The 19076-nt window shown below is 61.6% G+C and overlaps 1 protein-coding gene across 3 annotated transcripts in view; it reads left to right on the top strand.

The window, feature by feature from the left end:
- The window catches only part of TLN1 (talin 1), a 171285-nt gene that overhangs the window by 111486 nt on the left and 40723 nt on the right, over nucleotides 1–19076 (top strand). For all 3 annotated transcript variants that reach the window (XM_045020456.1, XM_045020455.1, XM_045020457.1), the window contains 19 exons: nucleotides 369–482; nucleotides 2233–2346; nucleotides 2610–2744; nucleotides 2858–2986; nucleotides 3196–3298; nucleotides 3749–3957; nucleotides 5617–5736; nucleotides 6324–6521; nucleotides 8100–8239; nucleotides 10809–10902; nucleotides 11273–11362; nucleotides 12477–12599; nucleotides 14435–14578; nucleotides 15271–15432; nucleotides 15617–15757; nucleotides 16108–16289; nucleotides 17126–17258; nucleotides 18169–18270; nucleotides 18368–18538. In XM_045020456.1, the coding sequence (XP_044876391.1) occupies nucleotides 369–482; nucleotides 2233–2346; nucleotides 2610–2744; nucleotides 2858–2986; nucleotides 3196–3298; nucleotides 3749–3957; nucleotides 5617–5736; nucleotides 6324–6521; nucleotides 8100–8239; nucleotides 10809–10902; nucleotides 11273–11362; nucleotides 12477–12599; nucleotides 14435–14578; nucleotides 15271–15432; nucleotides 15617–15757; nucleotides 16108–16289; nucleotides 17126–17258; nucleotides 18169–18270; nucleotides 18368–18538 (2604 nt within the window). The remainder of the gene's footprint in view (nucleotides 1–368; nucleotides 483–2232; nucleotides 2347–2609; nucleotides 2745–2857; nucleotides 2987–3195; nucleotides 3299–3748; nucleotides 3958–5616; nucleotides 5737–6323; nucleotides 6522–8099; nucleotides 8240–10808; nucleotides 10903–11272; nucleotides 11363–12476; nucleotides 12600–14434; nucleotides 14579–15270; nucleotides 15433–15616; nucleotides 15758–16107; nucleotides 16290–17125; nucleotides 17259–18168; nucleotides 18271–18367; nucleotides 18539–19076) is intronic.

The following is a 19076-nucleotide window of genomic DNA, read 5'->3' as shown; positions in this document are numbered from 1 at the left end:
CCCCCAGCTTTCTGGAGCACAGAGTCACCTTCTCTTGACACACCCCCCAGAGACCCCTCCTGCCCCACCCCACACTGGGATGGGTTCTCGGATCCCTGCCCAGAGGGCTGGGGTGGCTCTGTGAATAGGCTGCTCTGCTGGTGCCTGCGTCTCACCCACAGCTGGCTGGGGTGTGGTGTCCCCAGAGTGTGGGGTTTGTGCTGGCCAGGCCCCCAGAGCTGCACCGTGCGGTTCCTGCTCCCCAGTGTCAGGCGAGAGCCCCAGGCCAACTGCAGGAGGGAGCCCTGGGCTGGAGTTGCTGGGCGGCCTGTGCCCTGCAGCCTGGGCACCAGGCAGCTCTGACGCACCTGCCGCTTCCTCCCTGCCAGCACACAGCCAAGCAGGCTGCAGCCTCCGCCACACAGACCATCGCCGCCGCGCAGCACGCCGCCGCCTCCAACAAGAACCCAGCTGCGCAGCAGCAGCTGGTGCAAAGCTGCAAGGTAAGGAGCAGGGTGTTCCCGACCCCCCTGGGCTGCCCCATCCCAGCAGTCGCAGTGCAGGGTCACCCCACCCAGCCCTTCCCCTGGCAGCTGCTCTGCACCCGCCAGACACTAGCACACACTGAGCCCGGGCTCCACCTGGTGTCAGAGCTGGGCACGGGAGAAGCCCTGGGGGGATGGGGAGCTGCAGTGCCCCATGGAAAGCATTTCACTGCTGACTGTGGGAGGTAGCCTACGGTGCCAGGATCTTAGTCCTGCAGCCCAGGCCTGGGGGTGCTTAGGGGTCCCAGAGCAGCTTCTCCCATGTGGGGATGGGTGGGAGTGGCCTCTCCCAATGTGGATGGGGATCCCTACCTTTCCCAGGTTGGCAGGGGGATGGGAGCAGCCTCTCCCAGTTTGGAGGGATTGGGATGCCCCCTCTGAGGGTGGGAGGAACTTCTCCAGGGTTGTGGGGGCCATCCCTGCTCTCAGAATGGCTTCTCCCAGGTTGGCAGGGAGGGGGAAGGACCCTGCTCTCAGAGCACCCTCTTGCTGGTCGGCTGGGGGGCATTATTAGATAACTAAAAAGCCACAATTCCATGATCATGAAATAAAACAACTTTTGTTAAAAGGCTGTCCTGGTTAAGGGGGCAAGTGAAGGCAGCAACTAGAAATAATATATATGTATTAACAACTGGAAGAAAAGAGATAGCAATCCGTATAAACAGGAAGTTGTAAAGTGCACAACGTTGATAAGGGAAGCTAAAGAAAGGGAGAGATCCATGGGTGGCAGGGCTGTCAGTAAGAAAGATGTTTCATGTATCAGAAGCAAAATAAAGCCTGGCAGAAGAGGGAGACATGTTCTGTATCTGGTAAGAAGCAGGCCAATGCACGTGTATCACACGAGGATGAGGAAGTCCTTTCCAATCCTTTAATGACTAAGGAGGATATTTGACAACATCCACTAGGGAAGAACCTGTTGACATCAGCAGGCTCAGATAACGTGCACCCAAGCGTCCTAGAAGAGTTGGCTGAGGAGATCTCTGACCTTGCTGATTTGATTTGTAATAAACCTTGGAATACTGGGGAAATTTCAGAGCTCTAGTCAAGTGGGATGACCCGGGTAGCTATCAGCTGGTTAGTCTGACCTCAGTCCTGGGAAAAATGGTGCTAAAGTGATAAGGGAGTTAATTGACAAAGAATTGAATGGCAGGAACATAATTAACATCAGCCAGCTTGGGTTTATGGAGAACAGGTCTTGTCAAACAAACGCGACAAACCTGACAAGCGGCGTCGCCCCCGAATTTCTGCAGCATTTCGGCAGCGACGCCTCTCGATGATGCCACTTGCTGCCGACAAGTGACATCATCGAGAGGCGTCGCCGCCAAAAAGCCGCAGAAATTTGGCGGCATTTCGGCGGATACTCCACCGCTGCCCAGACGAAAAGGTTGGGGATCCCTGGACATGGGGATCTGCTGGTCCCTTCCTGGCCGTCAGCTCTGAGCCCCTGCGCTCGGAGTGGCCTCTCCTGGCAGGGGAAGGGAATGGGAGTCCGACTCTGCTCTCCGCACAGTCTCTCCCAGCTCTGCAACAGCTCACCCTTCTGTATGGCCTGTCCTGGGCAGGAGCTCAGGGAGCCCAGCTCTGCCCCCAGGCCTGTCGTAGGGCCCACTCCCTGGCCCTGGGGTGCGTTTCACTCATGTCCCCCTCTCTCCCTGCCCCGCTGCCCACCCTTGGCTCCCCACTGACTCACTCTCCTGTCTGGTTGCAGGTGGTGGCGGATCAGATCCCGATGCTGGTACAGGGTGTGCGAGGAAGCCAGTCCCAGCCAGATAGCCCCAGCGCTCAGCTCGCGCTCATCGCGGCCAGCCAGAACTTCCTGCAGGTACCAGCCGGGCTCCCCCCTGCAGCTGGCATGGGGACCTGCGCCCTGGCACTCCCCTCACCTGGTCTCTGGTGCAGGCTGGCCTCACCCTCTGCTCTCCTGACCCTGGTGGCAAGCTGAGTGGCTCTGTCTGCTTAGCACATGTGGCTTCTGTCCCCTGAGTCTGTCCCTGCCTGCCCCTCCAGAGTGCGGGGGCTCTGCTGGGCAGGGATGGGAGTGCTGCCTCCTGTCCTGTTCTCATGGCTTATCCTTTCCACCCACAGCCTGGTGGGAAGATGGTAGCTGCAGCCAAAGCCACTGTCCCCACCATCATGGACCAGGCCTCTGCCATGCAGCTCAGCCAATGTGCCAAGAACCTGGCCGCCGCCCTCGCCGAGCTCCGGACAGCTGCCCAGAAGGTAAGCGGCTCCTCCCTGGCCTGCCCCTGAGAGCACTAACCGAGAGAGGAGAGTACAGATGCCAGGAGCGGGGTTTGCTGCCCCTGTGGCTCAGTTTCTTTCTCCTGCTGCAGGCTCAGGAGACCTGTGGGCCCCTGGAGATAGACTCGGCGCTCAGCATGGTGCAGAGCTTGGAACGAGACCTGCAGGAAGCCAAGGCTGCTGCCAGAGACAGAAAGCTCAAGCCCCTGCCGGGGGAGACGGTAAGGGCCCCGGGAGGTAGACGGGTGCGTGGGTGGCCAGGCAGGAGGGGGGGCGGCGGGGGGGCTGTGAGATAGTGGTGGGATTGATGGGCAGTTGGGCGTGGAGGAGGGGAGGAGGGTGGGTGCGTGGGGGTTGGCCTAAGGAGTGGGGGTAAGGGGCTGGGGTGAGGATGTGGGGTGATGGGTGAACCCTCTCTGGTTGCCCCCAGATGGAGAAGTGCGCCCAGGACCTGGGGAACAGCACGAAGGCCGTCAGCTCCGCCATCGCCCAGCTGCTGGGGGAGGTGGCCCAGGGCAACGAGAACTATACAGGTACCAGGGCAGAGCCCTCCAAGCCTGGGGGCAGGCGAGCAGACCCAGTCCTGCCTTGTGTTCATGGCCTGTACAGCCCTGCCCTGCTGATGGGTGCTGTGCACACGTGCCCCCCATGGCTCACGCTGGGGGTGGCAGTGTAGGGTGACAGCAGGAAGGTAAACGTAACGGCTGGGACCAGTGCTTGTGGGCAGGAATACTATCCAGCCCCCCGGCCCCGATGGAAGAAATGTGGGTGGAGGGACCGGCCCCATGGCCTGGATGGAAGAGTGGCTGGCCCCATGGCCCAGAAATGGGAAGGCTTGTCCGGCTCTGGGCCGCTTAGGGCAGGGCCCAATCCTTGCCTGCACAAGGGATGTCTGAGCAGGGGAGGGGGTCCCCTGATGTCTGTGTGGCTGTGGGTCAGGGAGGCTCTCTGCACGCTGGGTCAACGCCTCGCGTCTCTCCCAGGGATCGCTGCCCGGGATGTGGCCCAGGCCCTGCGCTCACTCAGCCAGGCTGCCCGCGGCGTCGCAGCCAACACGTCCGACCCCCAGGTGCAGAGTGCCATGCTGGAGTGCGCTGGCGACGTCATGGATAAAGCTGGAAACCTCATCGAAGAGGCGCGCAAGGGCGTGGGCAAGCCGGGCGACCCCGAGAGCCAGCAGCGCCTGGCCCAGGTGAGTGCAGGGCCCCCAGCATCCCCCCAAGCCGGGCGACCCCGAGAGCCAGCAGTGCCTGGCCCAGGTGAGTGCAGGGCCCCCAGCATCCCCCCAAGCCGGGCGACCCTGAGAGCCAGCAGTGCCTGGCCCAGGTGAGTGCGGGGCCCCCAGCATCATAGAATCATAGAATCTCAGGGTTGGAAGGGACCTCAGGAGGTATCTAGTCCAACCCCCTACTCAAAGCAGGACCAAACCCAACTAAATCATCCCAGCCAGGGCTTTGTCAAGCCTGACCTTAAACACCTCTAAGGAAGGAGATTCCACTACCTCCCTAGGTAACCCATTCCAGTTCTTCACCACACTACTAGTGAAAAAGTTTTTCCTAATATCCAACCTAAACCTCCCCCTCTGCAACTTGAGACCATTACTCCTTGTTCTGTCATCTTCTACCACTGAGAACAGTCTAGATCCATCCTCTTTGGAACCCCCTTTCAGGAGTTGAAAGCAGCTATCAAATCCCCCCTCATTCTTCTCTTCTGCAGGCTTAAACAATCCCAGTTCCCTCAGCCTCTCCTCATAAGTCATGTGCTCCAGCCCCCTAATCATTTTTGTTGCCCTCCGCTGGACTTTCTCCAATTTATCCACATCCTTCTTGTAGTGTGGGGCCCAAAACTGGACACAGTACTCCGGATGAGGCCTCACCAGTGCTGAATAGAGGGGAATGATCACATCCCTCGATCTGCTGGCAATGCCCCTACTTATACAACCCAAAATGCCATTAGCCTTCTTGGCAACAAGGGCACACTGTTGACTCATATTCAGCTTTTCGTCCACTGTAACCCCTAGGTCATTTTCTGCAGAACTGCTGCCCAGCCATTCGGTCCCTAGTCTGTAGCAGTGCATGAGATTCTTCCATCCTAAATGCACGACTCTGCACTTGTCCTTGTTAAACCTCATCAGGTTTCTTTTGGCCCAATCCTCTAATTTGTCTAGGTCCTTCTGTATCCTATCCCTATCCTCCAGCGTATCAACCACTCCTCCCAGTTTAGTGTCATCTGCAAACTTGCTAAGGTTGCAGTCCACACCATCCTCCAGATCGTTAATGAAGATATTGAATAAAACCGGCCCCATCACCGACCCTTGGGGCACTCCACTTGATACCAGCTGCCAACTAGACATGGAACCATTGATCACTACCCGTTGAGTCCGACTGTCTAGCCAGTTTTCTATCCACCTTACCGTCCATTCATCCAGCCCATACTTCTTTAACTTGCTGGCAAGAATACTGTGGGAGACCGTATCAAAAGCTTTGCTAAAGTCCAGAAATAGCACATCCACTGCTTTCCCCTCATCCACAGAGCCGGTTATCTCATCATAGAAGGCAATTAGATTAGTCAGGCATCCCCCCAAGCCGGGCGACCCCGAGAGCCAGCAGCACCTGGCCCAGGTGAGTGCGGGGCCCCTAGCGCCCTCCAGCCCAGCCATCCCGAGAGCCAGCAGCCCCCTCCCGCCCCAATCCCCAGGCACTGGTGGGCTTGAGGGTGCCCCTGGCCCCAGCAGTGGGGCTGAGGGAAGGTGCCCACCACTTACCCTCTGAGGGACAGGTCTGTGGAGAAGGGGGTTCCAGGGAGGAGCAGGCATGTGTGCCTGCAATTGACTGTCCCCATCTCCCGGCAGGTGGCCAAGGCCGTGTCTCAGGCCCTGAACCGCTGCGTGAACTGCCTCCCGGGGCAGCGGGACGTGGATGCCGCCATTCGCACCGTGAGCGAGGCCAGCAAGAAGCTGCTGGCCGAGTCGGTGAGTGCAGCCAGATGAGCTGGAGATGCTCCTTGCATCCCTCCTGCCATGGGGCTGGAGCGTGATCCTTCCTTGCAGCCCTGTCCAGGAGGGCCCCCCCACCCCACGGGGGGAGCCGGCTGCTCGCTCTGACACGCCTTCCCCGAGGTTCAGCCCCACTTCCCCTCCACAGCGCAAGCTTCTCAGTGCTGTGAACAAGTGCCCAGCCCAGGTCCTGTGGGGTGGGGCCCCTCGCACCAGCTAACTCTGCCCTGGGCCACGTTTCAGGGGATGTTTTCAGTGGGAAGCTCCCTGAACTAGGAGCAATGTGCCCTGCTGAGCCCCCTCTGGCCAGGCACTGCTCAGTCGTCTGAGCGGCAAGGCTGCTTTGCCAGCACAGCTACATGCTCCTGGCACGCCAGGCGGTGGCAGCGCGTGGGTGCTGACCGGCTGTCTCTGTGCTGCTGCCAGCCCCAGCTGTTGGAATCGACGTGTGCCCCATCTCTAGGGCTCCCTGCACTTCCCAGAGGGAGCAGGGCTTGGACACCTGTGGCTGTGACCTCCCCCTCCTGTGTGTCGCCCCCCAACACCTCTGTCTCTGCTCCCAGCTCCCACCCAGCACCAAGAGCTTCCAGGAGGCACAGAGCCAGCTGAACCAGGCAGCAGCTGGGCTGAACCAGTCTGCTAACGAGTTGGTGCAGGCCTCCCGGGGCACCCCCCAGGACCTGGCCAAGTCCTCCGGCAAATTCGGGCAGGACTTCAATGAGTTCCTGGAAGCCGGCGTGGAGATGGCTGGCCAGTCCCCGGTAAGAGCAGGCGCCTTGCTGCTGACCGGCCCAGGGGGAGTTTAATGGGTGGGTTGGTTGGCAGGGGGGTTGCGGGAGCAATTGGTACAGTAGGTGTCTGGCTGGGGTGGGCTGGGTGCTGGGGCGAGCGGCTGGCTGGCTGTGCTAATTGGCAGTGGATGGCTGGGGTGTGAATGGCCGTTACAGTGGCCGAGGGTGGTTGGCTGGCTAGTCAGTGCCTGGGCTGGATGGCTGAAGAGTGTTTGGCAGATAGGTGGGATGGCTCGGGGGTTGGTGTGGTTGGTTGGTGCAGTGGATGGCTGTGGGGTTAGCTGGCTATCCAGTGTCTGGGCCAGGTGGCTGAAGAGCCATTTGGCAGGTAGATGGGATGGCTGGCGGTTTGGCATAGGTGGCTAGCTGGGTAGGGGGTTGGCGTGAGCAGCTGATGCAGTCTTTGGCTGGCGAGGGGGTTGATGTGGGTGGCTGATGCAGTGGCTGGCTGGGGGGACTGATGCAGTGGCTGGCTTGGGGGTTGGCATGGGTGGCTGATGCAGTGGCTGGCTGGGGGGGCTGATGCAGTGGCTGGCTGGAGGGCTGGCTGGGGGGACAGATGCAGTGGCTGGCTTGGGGGTTGGCGTGGGGGGCTGATGCAGTGGCTGGCTGGGGGATTGGCACGGGTGGCTGATGCAGTGGCTGGCTGGGGGGGCTGATGCAGTGGTTGGCTGGAGGGCTGGCTGGGGGGACTGATGCAGTGGCTGGCTGGGAGGTTGGCGGGGGGGGGTGATGCAGTGTCTGGCTGGGGGATTGGCGTGGGTGGCTGATGCAGTGGCTGGCTGGAGGGCTGGCTGGGGGGGCTGATGCAGTGGCTGACTGGGGGGGTTGGCGGGGGGGCTGATGCAGTGGCTGGCTGGGGGGTTGGCGGGGGTGGCTGATGCAGTGGTTGGCTGGGTGGGCTGATGCAGTGGCTGGCTGGGGGGTTGGTGGGGGGACTGATGCAGTGGCTGGCTGGGGGGGCTGATGCAGTGGCTGGCTGGGGGGCTGGCTGGGGGGCTGGCTGGGGGGACTGATGCAGTGGCTGGCTGGGGGGGCTGATGCAGTGGCTGGCTGGGGGGTTGGCGTGGGGGGCTGATGCAGTGGCTGGCTGGGGGGTTGGCGTGGGGGGCTGATGGAGTGGCTGGCTGGGGGGGCTGATGCAGTGGCTGGCTGGAGGGCTGGCTGGGGGGACTGATGCAGTGGCTGGCTGGGGGGGCTGATGCAGTGGCTGGCTGGGGGCTTGGCGGGGGGGCTGATGCAGTGGCCGGCTAAAGAGCCGTTTGGGCGTAGGTGGGATGGCTGGGGGGTTGGTGTGAGAGGCTGGTGCAGTGCCTGGGCCGGACGGCAGTGTGACTGGTGGGTTAGCTGAGCTGGCCGTTGGGCTGTTTGCGGCGTTGGGAACGGGGTGGCTGGCTGGTGGTAGAGGCCACTGACAGGTTCTGATTGAATTGGGTTGAGCCTGGCAGGGGCTGCTGGGGGTGTGGGCAGGGGCAGGAGGTGTGGCTGAGCAGGGCTGGCTCTGAGTGACCTGCAGGGGTGACTGGTGGGTCTCTTGACTGGTTGCAGAATAAGGAGGCCCAAGCACAGGTGGTGTCGAACTTGAAGAGCATCTCTATGTCCTCCAGCAAGCTGCTCCTGGCCGCTAAGGCGCTCTCCGCAGACCCCACTGCCCCCAACCTCAAGAACCAGCTGGCAGCCGCTGCACGGTAGGAGATGCCGTTCACAGTCTGGTGCCCTGCTGTCCGGCCCCATAGGGAGGGAGACGGGCGAGTGCCCGCAGTGCCAGGGCCCTCTGGCTGGGCAGTCAGGCACCCTGTGTGTATATATTGCATTTGCATCTACATAGACAGTCAGTCTGTCTTAGCCGTTGAATCACTGGGAGAAGGGCATTGTACAAGGCCACGAGCGACCAGGCAGCCCTTGCTGACAGTTGCAGTCTGCTGGCTTCATTCATCATGTGTCTGCTAGTGCAACGGCGGGGAGCAGGACTCTGCTCCAGGACAGCACAAGGCAGGGGCTGCACTTGCGCTTCCCACATAGACCCAACTGGCTGCTCATCAGGTTGTTTCTTCTATTTTCAGTGAGGTCTTGGTGAGGTTTTCCTGGACAGTCATGGTTCAGGCCATCGTAACACCTAGATACACATAGACCACCCTGTCCCCCTCCAGGAAGCTGTTTATTGGCTGTTTTGGTGTAGTTGGAAGCAGCTCGAAACTGTCTTTTTGGTAGTAGGTTAAGTCTCCCCCTTCCACAGTCCTAGGCCGTCTCTTATGTTTGCGTTTAGGACTTCTAGGCGCCTGCAGTCCCTGTCCGGCACTGCCAGCCGGCTGTGTGCTCCGGAAATACAATGCCGGGGAGTGGTGCTGGGACGGTCACTGAAGTGGGACGGTCAGTGCTAGACCTGGACCCTGAGGACAGACTATTGTCAGACTCCCAGAAGCTGTGTTTTTGTCCAAGTGAATCTTGAAACTGACTGCCTCACAGCAACAGGCCCACAGTCACACAACCCACTTCCGTAGGACCAGTGACAGTTTGCACAGGAGGCTTGTGTGCCAGATCCTGTCATAGGCAGCAGGAAAATCTAGGAATACTGCACCTGTCTTCTGCTGGGCCTGGAAGCTATTCTCAGTGCCGGTGCTGAGTGCCAGCACTTCATCACCGGCACTGCAATTTGATCTGAAACCTGCTTGATCTGCACACAGGGTAGCGAGGGCGGGGGCAGTTCTGTGAAGGATATTTGTACCTGCAGCTTAGTAGAGGCGGGGCAGTAAGTGGTGGCAAGGCAGGGATCTTTCTCAGGTGTTGGCAAGGCTGTTGCTTTTCCTCTGCTCCAGTTTTCAGGTATTTTGTTCTGCTGACTGACTCTAGATATGAAGCTGGCTCGCCATGGCTTTTCCCAGGTTCTCCAGTAGTTCAGGAGAGATGTGCCTGTTTGCATTGTTTGGATCACCCATTTGCTTTCTGCTGCGGTGAAAGGCTGGGAGTCTCCTTCGGTTTGCGGTAGTGCTGTTTGTATTGCCGCCATTGTTTCTTCACCTCTCCTTCAGCCTTCCCGTCCTTGTCCCGCTCTGCGGTGTGTGCCAGGTGGGCAGCACAGCTCTCTGGAGAGACTGGCTGGTGGCGCTTAGCTGGAGGCTTCTCAGCAGCACCAGCCTCTCTCATGGTGCCCTTTGCAGCTGGACATCATGTGTTCCATTCCATGATACCCTGCTCTCATCTTGCTCTGCTAGGAATGTTCACATCACGCTAAAGACGCGTGGGGATATCTGAATCGCCACTTGGGTGCTTGAGGAGTTCTGCACACTCCTCACCCAGGCAGGGAGTGTGGGTCTTGTAACAACCTCCTAGGAGAGACTTGGTGGCAGCTTGTCAATGGTTTTGTGAACCGCAGTAAGCTGCTTTGGTAGAGATGCCGTGCGGGATCCCAGTGTTCTAGCAGTCGGAGAATTGCATCCAGCTGGGCCATTTTGCTCATCCAGTGAGGGTTTAATTGGTGCTCACAGTAGGGATGGTTACTCCAGCTTTGGGAAGGACTGGCCAATGCTGACGATGTGGGAAGTGGATGATGGCCTGTGCTGGTGGGCCTGAGCAGTCTTACTTCCATCTGGCAGAATGAAAAGTACCCTGTTGTTCTGGATCATGGGTGAGGTGAAGGTCATGGAGCGAAGCCCAGTCCAAAAGCTCAACTCCACTTTGCTCTGACTCTGTATCCCCAGATCTCCAACACAGAGGGCTGGTTGGGGGAGCTTACAAAGAACATTTTGGGTTTGCACACATTCACTGCTCTGAAATGCCCGACCCTGTGTCCCAGAGATGTGAGTTCAATGGAGCAGTCCCGCCTCAGCCAGGTCTGCTCTGACGTACGTGGCCACAGCCAGTTTGCTCTGCGTAGAGCAGCTCACAAGGTGATGACTTTTACTGTGAGGCGGCTGGCGGAAAGGGAACTGGCGTGTCTCCTGCAGGCAGGTTCTGGCTGCGATGTGCTTGGGTGCTAGGGACTGGACAATGCAAAGCTTAGCAAACAGTGCAGGATTTTCAGGCATGGGCCCCTCTGTGTGAGGCCGAGGCCAGGCCTGGCATCTGTGGGGCCCAGTCAGGTCTGGAGCTGCCCGGAGCTTATCCTGATCCAGTCTCTTCACTGTGGTGCTGCAGTGCCTCCTGCTGCGAGAGGCTGGGATTCCTGCCTCCGCAACCTGCAGTGCCCCCTGCTGGTGGTGCTGGGTCGGTGGTGGTGGAGGCGGCCCCTGAGTGTCTCTCCTCTGTTTGTTTTTGCAGAGCCGTGACCGACAGCATTAACCAGCTGATCACAATGTGCACCCAGCAGGCTCCAGGCCAGAAGGAGTGTGACAACGCCTTGCGGGAGCTGGAGGTGAGGGGCCGCTCGAGGCAGGGGACGCGCTGGGAGAGCTGGGGGTGGCAGGGGGCCACCCGAGGCAGGGGACACGCTGGGAGAGCTGGGGGTGGCAGGGGACACGCTGGGAGAGCTGGGGGTGGCAGGGGATACACTGGGAGAGCTGGGGGTGGCAGGGGGGCCCCCGAGGCAGGGGACACACTGGGAGAGCTGGGGGTGGTGCGGAGCATGGGATCCCTGAGTCCTTCCTGCTGGAAGAGGTTGTACTAGTGATCACACTTGGGGGGCCTGGCTGGGCTCTGAACAGTCAGGAATGGAGGATGAGGGAGGACTTTCAGCTTCACTGGTCTGTCCCCCGCTGCTCGCTCTGACATGTCTCCCCCTGCAGACGGTGCGGGAGCTGCTGGAGAACCCCACCCAGGCTGTCAACGACATGTCCTACTTCAACTGCCTGGACAGCGTCATGGAGAACTCCAAGGTGAGGTTGGGGACATGGAGGCACAGGGGGAACATGGTGCGTGGGTGGAGCTGGATCGGGGGGGGGGGGGGACGGGACGGGTGATTCGGGGGGGGGGCTGGGGCTTGGAGGGGACGGTAGGTATTTGGGAAGGTCCTTTGTGTTGGTCGTTCCCAGTGGGTTTCCCACTCCCTTCTGCCTGCCGGGTGCAGTGACTTGCTCTCACCCTATGTCCATGCATCTGCCATTTCACCCGTGCTGGCTCTGCCTGTCCCTCTCTAGGGCCTTGCCCAAGGGAGTGCTCCAGGGGCTCGGGCTCTTGTGCAGAGACCAACCCCTCTAGGATTCTGGCCCTTCGTGGCCTGGGCCAGCCGCAAGGCAGGGCAGGCTTTTCTCCTGTTCTCTGTCGGTGTCTGGGGCCTCCCCTGCCCTGTGCTCCTGGGTGCCCGGACCCCTTCCACCCATTGAACATAGGGTCTGGGCTGCTGGTCCCATAGCCTGGCTCAGCTCCGGGGCAGGGACGCCTTTTCCTCTGGGTGGCCTGCACGTCTCTGTCGGGGCATCTTGTCCCTGTGGTTCCCCGAGGTGCCCGCAGTGTGCCTGGGACCTGCCCACCACGCACTGCAGGGAGCGATAGGACCTCTGCCGAGAAGTTTGTGCCGAAGGCCTAGCTCTCCTCCTGGGCCTTCACAGGCCCACATGAGCAGGCTGGTTCCCATCAGGGCACAAGGGGAGACGGTCTGGCCTCCCAGAGCAGCGGAGAGGTTTGTGGGAGAGCAGCCAGGCAGGCTGCTGGCTCACAGGCACGAGAGCGGGTGAGTGGGGCTAGCTGAGCCTGGAAGGGGAGGAGAGGAAGCCTGAACTGGATGCCCTTGAGGTGGGTAGCGGGGGGTGGGGGGGGGCGGTAGCCAGAACAGGACCCAGGGCCATGGTATGAGCAATGTGAGTGGAGGGAGGCTGCAGGAGCCAAGGTGGGTGGTGCTGAGAGGCTGGACAATGGGGATGCGGCTAAATCTTTGACACAGCAGGGGGCAGCGTGTCTGTCTGTCTCTCTGTCCACCCCGCCGAGCCGTCTCCTGCTCCCTCGCGGGGGCTCTGTGGGGTTTCTGTCCCTGGACACCTCTCACTCCTGCAGGTCCTGGGCGAAGCCATGGCTGGAATATCCCAGCATGCCAAGAACAGCAAACTGCCCGAGTTCGGGGAGTCGATCAGCACAGCCTCCAAGGCGCTCTGCGGCTTCACAGAGGCGGCTGCTCAGGTGAGAGAGACCCCAGCCCAGCCCAGCCTTCGGCCTCAGCCCCTCACAACAGCCCTGGGGCCGGCTGCCAGAGACCCCGTCCTTGCATTGCCACTGCGTGCCCCAGAGCCCTTCCCTGCACTGCCAATATATAGTATATAATCTATTGGGCAGGCGGGAGGGATAGCTCAGGGGTTTGAGCATTGGCCTGCTAAACCCAGGGTTGTGAGTTCAATCCTTAGAATCATAGAATTCAAGATCAGAAGGGACCATTATGATCATCTAGTCTGACCTCCTGCAAGATGCAGGCTACATAAGCCGATCCACCCACTCATGAACTAATTCTCTCCCTTGACTCTGCTGTTGAATGCTCCAAATCATGATTTAAAGACTTCAAGTAGCAGATAATCCACCAGCAAGCGACCCCTGCCCCATGCTTCGGAGGAAGGCGAAAAACCTCCAGGGTCACTGCCAATCTACCCTGGAGGAAAATTCCTTCCCGACCCCAAATATGGCGATCAGCTGAACCCCGAGCATGCGGGCAAGACTCTCCAGCCAGACCCTCTGGAAAAGGCTAACAATATCCCAACATTGACCCTTTGTACTAATTACCAGTGTGGCACGTTATTGACCTATTGACTAAACCCGTTATCCTATCATACCATCCCCTCCATAAACTTATCCAGCTTAATCTTAAAGTCATGGAGGTCCTTCGCCCCCACTGTTTCCCTCGGTAGGCTGTTCCAGAATTGCACTCCTCTGATGGTTAGAAACCTTCGTCTAATTTCAAGCCTAAATTTCCTAACTGACAATTTATATCCTTGAGGGGGCCACTTAGGGATCTGGGACAAAAATCAGCACTTGGTCCTGCTAGAGAACATAGGGGGCTGGACTCGATGACTTTTCAGGGTCCCTTCCAGTTCTAGGAGATCGGTATATCTCCTATTATATTTATTTTAAACCTGTCCCCTCAGCGCCATCCCCCAGAGCCCCTCCCTGCCCTGCCTCACCCCCCTACCCCTCCCCTCTGCGCCATCCCCCAGAGCCCCTCCCAGCCCTGCCTCACCCCCCCAGAGCCCTTCCCTGCACTGCCTCACCCCCCACCCCTCCCCTCTGCGCCACCCCCACAGCCCCTCCCCCTGCTGCCTCACCCCCACCCCTCCCCTCTGCGCCACTCCCACAGCCCCTCCCCCTGCTGCCTCACCCCCCACCCCTCCCCTCTGCGCCACCCCCACAGCCCCTCCCCCTGCTGCCTCACCCCCCCCCCCCCCCCTCTGCGCCACGCCCACAGCCCCTCCCCCTGCTGCCTCACCCCCCACCCTTCCCCTCTGCGCCATCTCCCAGAGCCCCTCCCTGCCCTGCCTCACCCCCCCAGAGCCCCTCCCCCTTCTGCCTTGCCACACACCCCTCCCCTCTGCGCCATCCCCCAGAGCCCCTCCCTGCCCTGCGTCACCCCCCCACCCCTCCCCTCTGCGCTGCCCCAGAACCCCTCCCTGCCCTGCCTCACCCCCCAGAGCCCCTCCCCCTGCTGCCTCATCCCTCACCCCCACCCCTCCCCTCTGCGCCATCTCCCAGAGCCCCTCCCTGCACTGCCTCGCCCCCCCAGAACCCCTCCCCCTTCTGCCTTGCCCCACACCCCTCCCCTCTGCGCCATCCACCAGAGCCACTCCCTGCACTGCCTCGCCCCCCCACCCCTCCCCTCTGTGCCGTCCCCCAGAGCCCCTCCCCCTGCTGCCTCACCTCTCCCCTCTGGACCGTTTCCCGGAGCCCCTCCCTGCACTGCCTCACCCCCGACTCCTAGGCCTGTCGGGCCCTGGTGCTGTTCCCAACTTCTCTCCTCTCTCTGGTGCTCCCAGGCTGCCTATCTGGTGGCTGTTTCGGACCCTAACAGCCAGGCCGGACAGCAGGGCCTAGTGGACCCCACCCAGTTTGCCAGAGCCAACCAAGCGATCCAGATGGCCTGCCAGAACCTGGTGGACCCGGCCTGCACGCAGTCCCAGGTGAGTGAGGGCTGGGATGGAGCGGGCTGGTGGGCACTAGGCTCCCTCCTGCGCTCACAGGCGGGGAACGTAGGAGCAGCTGGAAGGGCCAAGTCCTGGGCATGGCGTGGCACCAGCCCTGGGGGTTTGCAGCTGGGAGGCTGAGCCCAGTGTGGTGGCTGGGGCCAGAGCCAAGCTGGCTAATGACACGGCTGCAGGAGCTTCCTGCTGAAAGTGCTGGGCCTGGGTCCCTGCTGGCTGAGCCAGGCCCTGTCTGTCGCCTGGGGTTTGATGGGGCTGTGGCAATGGGCTCTCCAGGCACCTCCTGGCCCCACTTTGTCTGGGGCTGGTCCAGGAGCGGGTGCTGGGTGAGCCCTCTGGTCCTGCTCTGTGGGGTGGGGGAGCAGGGTGCAGGGAGTCCCTGCTCTGGCGGAGGAGCAGGGCGCAGGGGGATGGGCAGCGGTGAAGCAGGGGGTGCAGAGAGGCCCCTCTCCCCCAGTGGAAGGAGGGGTTGGAGCTGGGATCTAGGGCTGGACAGGATGGCGTGTGACCCCTGCCCCTCTCTCGGGGAGGGCATATCCTGCTCTGTGGGGGGAGAGCTGGCGGGGGTGGGGAGGGTGCAGGGGGTCCCCTCTTCCCCCAGTGGCAGGAGGGGTTGGAGCTGGGATCTAGGGCTGGACAGGATGGCGTGTGACCCCTGCCCCTCTCTGCAGGTGCTGTCGGCTGCCACCATCGTAGCCAAGCACACCTCGGCCCTGTGCAACACCTGCCGCCTGGCCTCCTCCCGCACTGCTAACCCTGTCGCCAAGCGCCAGTTCGTCCAGTCCGCCAAGGAGGTGGCCAACAGCACAGCCAACCTGGTCAAGACCATCAAGGTACCTCTCTGCCCCCTCGCAATGTGAGGGGGCCGCCTGCCAGCGTGGGAGAGAAGCATCACCCTCTTGGCTGGCTGCTCAGGGCGTCCCCAGCGACCGCACTGGGGAGTGGGCAGCTGGGGGTGCAGCAGGGCTGGCGTCTGGGCCCATTGCAGTAACCAGCTGGTCTCTCCCGCTGCCTTAGGCGCTAGACGGAGCCTTTAACGAGGACAACCGGGAGCGATGCCAGGCAGCCACTGCCCCCCTCATTGAGGCCGTGGATAACCTGACGGCCTTCGCCTCCAACCCGGAGTTCGCCACCATCCCAGCCCAGATCAGCCCTGAGGTGAGAGCCGCCACGGGGCGAGCCTGGAGCGGGCCCTGCACAGGGCTAGCAGGCACTGGGGGAGTGTCAGGGACTGCTCCTTCCTAGCTCCGGCAGCGGAGGAGGGAAGCATGGCCCAGACGAGAGCTCTAGGCCCTGGGGGTGGGATTGAGGTGGCCTCCTGGATCAGGTGTGTGGGCAGGGGGATGGGGGGCAGGTCTTGGGGAACTGGAGGGGGATATGGGGAGAGGGTGATGAGGTCAGATATGGGGGGAATCGGAGTGGGAGGGGAGATTGCCAAACACAGGGGGCCTTGGGCGCAGGGAGCAGGCAGTGCCTCTGGATCAGAGGCCATTCTCTCTCCCTGGCAGGGTCGCAGAGCCATGGAGCCCATCATCACCTCTGCCAAGACCATGCTGGAGAGCTCGGCAGGCCTCATCCAGACGGCCCGCTCTCTGGCTGTCAACCCCAAGGACCCGCCCAAGTGGTCGGTGCTGGCCGGTCACTCCCGCACGGTCTCCGATTCCATCAAGAAGCTGATCACCAACATGCGGTGAGTGCAGGCCGATCGCTGGGGTCTCACCTCCGGGGTCTGCTCTCCTCTCAGCTGTCCAGCGCTGCCTGTCGTCCCCCCAGACCACTTCCCAGAGCTGCGGGCTGGGCTGGGGATCCTGGGCCAGAGCTCAGATCTCGTTTACAGGCAAAGCCTCTAGCGTGTCTTGGAAACACGCCACAAGTGGGAGGTCCGCAGGGACGTCTGCCTGGGTCTGCAGGCAGCTGGGCTCCAGAACGGGCAGCAGCCATGTTCATCTCACCGGGTGTTGCTGCTGGAGCCCAGCCCAGGACTCAACGTCCTCACAAGCCATTTCCCTGCTGGGCGTCTCCATGGCGGCCGGTTGTGCACCAGGGCTGGGCATTGCCTGCCTGGGTGGGAACAAGGCGTTCCAGGCGCTGAAGCCGGGATCTGTGTGGGGGGAGACTGGAGCCCAGGAAAGGGAGGGTGTGATTGGCGGTGTCACAGCAGCTGCTGAGCATGGGAGGGGGATGGCAGTGTGCTGGCCCGGAGATGGGAGATCTGTCTGAGTGAAGTGCAGTGGTGCATACTGGGTTGGAGCTGGAGGAGAACCACAAACACCTCCAGTCCCACGCTCCTGTTCCTGATCCTGCGCAGCAGGGCCAGGGCCATTTGTCTTGGTTCAGGACAGGCAGCTGCCCAGCAGGCAGGCCCGGGGCTGGGCTCCCCATGGCTCTGGGAGGAGGCAGTGAAGGGATGAACAGCCTGGGGCACTGCAGTGGGTTCTCTGGGGGCCCTGGTGCCTGCACACTGCCCTGGGGGAAGCTGGGGCTGTGTCTGGGCCCGGGGGTTGCTGACCGTGGGCTGTCACACAGGGATAAGGCTCCCGGGCAGCGGGAATGCGACGAGGCCATCGAGGTGCTGAACAAGTGCATGCGGGATGTGGACCAGGCCTCCCTGGCTGCCATCAGCCAGCAGCTGGCCCCCCGAGAGGGCATCTCCCAGGAGGTGAGTCTGGGGGGCAGCACGGGCCCTTTGCCTGGGGGCTGTGCACTCCCCCAGTGCAGGCTGCTCCCTGCCCCTCTCAGCCAGGGTGCCTCTGTCCCCTGCTCTTAGGGGAAAGGCCAGAGACGAGTGGCTGCCATGCTTGGGGCTGGGGGCGGCTCCCTGCACAGCCTCACCCCCAAAATTCAGGGGCTCCCCTTCCCAGCAGGAGCCTGATGCCTGGGGAAACTGACCAAACCGCTGTTAAAATCAGCACAGAGTCTGGAAGCTGCCTTACCCCTATGGGGCGCTGCTCCCCCAGCATTCCTGGAACCCTGCCCTGCACCTGCACCCCGCAGATCCCGGGATCTTCCCTAGAGCAGATGCAGTGGCTGCTTCCTGGCTGAGCCCCTCTTTGCTGCCATGAGAGATGCTGGGATTTGGCATCACACACCAGTTCCCCGCAGCCCCTGCCTGGCTCCCCGCCCTGCGTAACTGGTGCCGGGCATCCTGCAGAGCGGATCGCACAGGGACCTGCCATTCTCTTGGGTCCCTGTCCAACTGACTCTGGGGACCAACTGCCTCCTCCTGTGTGGGGCACGTGGTCACACGCTTGTGCGCCCCAGTGATCACGTGGAGCGAGGTTCCATCGTGTAGGGCAGGCAGTGGCCATCACCAGCCTGGCTGCCCTGACATGCCAAGGGTGGGGTTTAGACAGGCCCCTAGTGGGGGATCTATCTTCTCAGCCCCCTAAACCAGCATCACTGGGATAGTCCGGTGACCAAATCACTGACACCTGCTTCTCCTGGGGCAGGCCTGTGGCCTGGGCTGTCATCCCCCTTCCCCTTCTAGGTCCTCTGGCCAGGCCCTGTGACTCCAGTGCCCAGGATCTGGGCCATGGGGCAGCCTTATTAATCGGTGTCTCCCCCCACAGGCTTTGCACAACCAGATGATCACTGCTGTTCAGGAGATCAGCAATCTGATTGAGCCTGTGGCCAGCGCCGCCAGGGCGGAGGCCTCACAGCTGGGACACAAGGTAATGGACTGGGGCCTGAGTGTGTTGGGGCAGGAGGTTCTGGGTCTGCCGGACACGGGCACCTGGCCGTCCTGGGACTAATGCTGCTCTTCCCCAGGTGTCCCAGATGGCTCAGTACTTCGAGCCGCTCATTCTGGCCGCTGTTGGTGCTGCCTCCAAGACGCTCAACCACCAGCAGCAGATGAACCTCCTGGACCAGACCAAGACGCTGTCCGAGTCTGCCCTGCAGATGCTGTACACAGCCAAGGAGGCCGGCGGGAACCCCAAGGTGCGTGCGGTGCGGGGAGCACTCCCTGCAGAGCTGGAAGGGGGCTGCCCAAAGCAGGGTGCTGGGCAGCATGTCTGAGTGTAGTGGAGGTGCAACCCATCTCCAGTTGTGGGTGGGTGGGTGTGTGAGAGGGTGGTGTGCGCACCTGCAGCAGGGTCCCATACAGCGTGTGTGTGGCTGTGTGTGTGTGTGTGTGAGGGCGGTGTGCACACCAGCAGCAGGGTCCCATACAGCATGTGTGTGGCTGTACGTGTGTGTGTGAGGGCGGTGTGCGCACCTGCAGCAGGGTCCCGTACAGCGTGTGTGTGTGAGGGCGGTGTGCGCACCTGCAGCAGGGTCCCGTACAGCGTGTGTGTGTGAGGGCGGTGTGCGCACCTGCAGCAGGGTCCCGTACAGCGTGTGTGTGTGAGGGCGGTGTGCGCACCTGCAGCAGGGTCCCGTACAGTGTGTGTGTGAGGGCAGTGTGCACACCTGCAGCAGGGTCCCGTACAGTGTGTGTGTGAGGGCGGTGTGCGCACCTGCAGCAGGGTCCCGTACA

This window comes from Mauremys mutica, chromosome 6 (genome assembly GCF_020497125.1).
Source record: "Mauremys mutica isolate MM-2020 ecotype Southern chromosome 6, ASM2049712v1, whole genome shotgun sequence".
Classification (NCBI taxonomy): domain Eukaryota; kingdom Metazoa; phylum Chordata; order Testudines; family Geoemydidae; genus Mauremys; species Mauremys mutica.
Note: the sequence above shows the minus strand (reverse complement) of the source record. Positions and strands in the feature narration are given on the sequence as shown.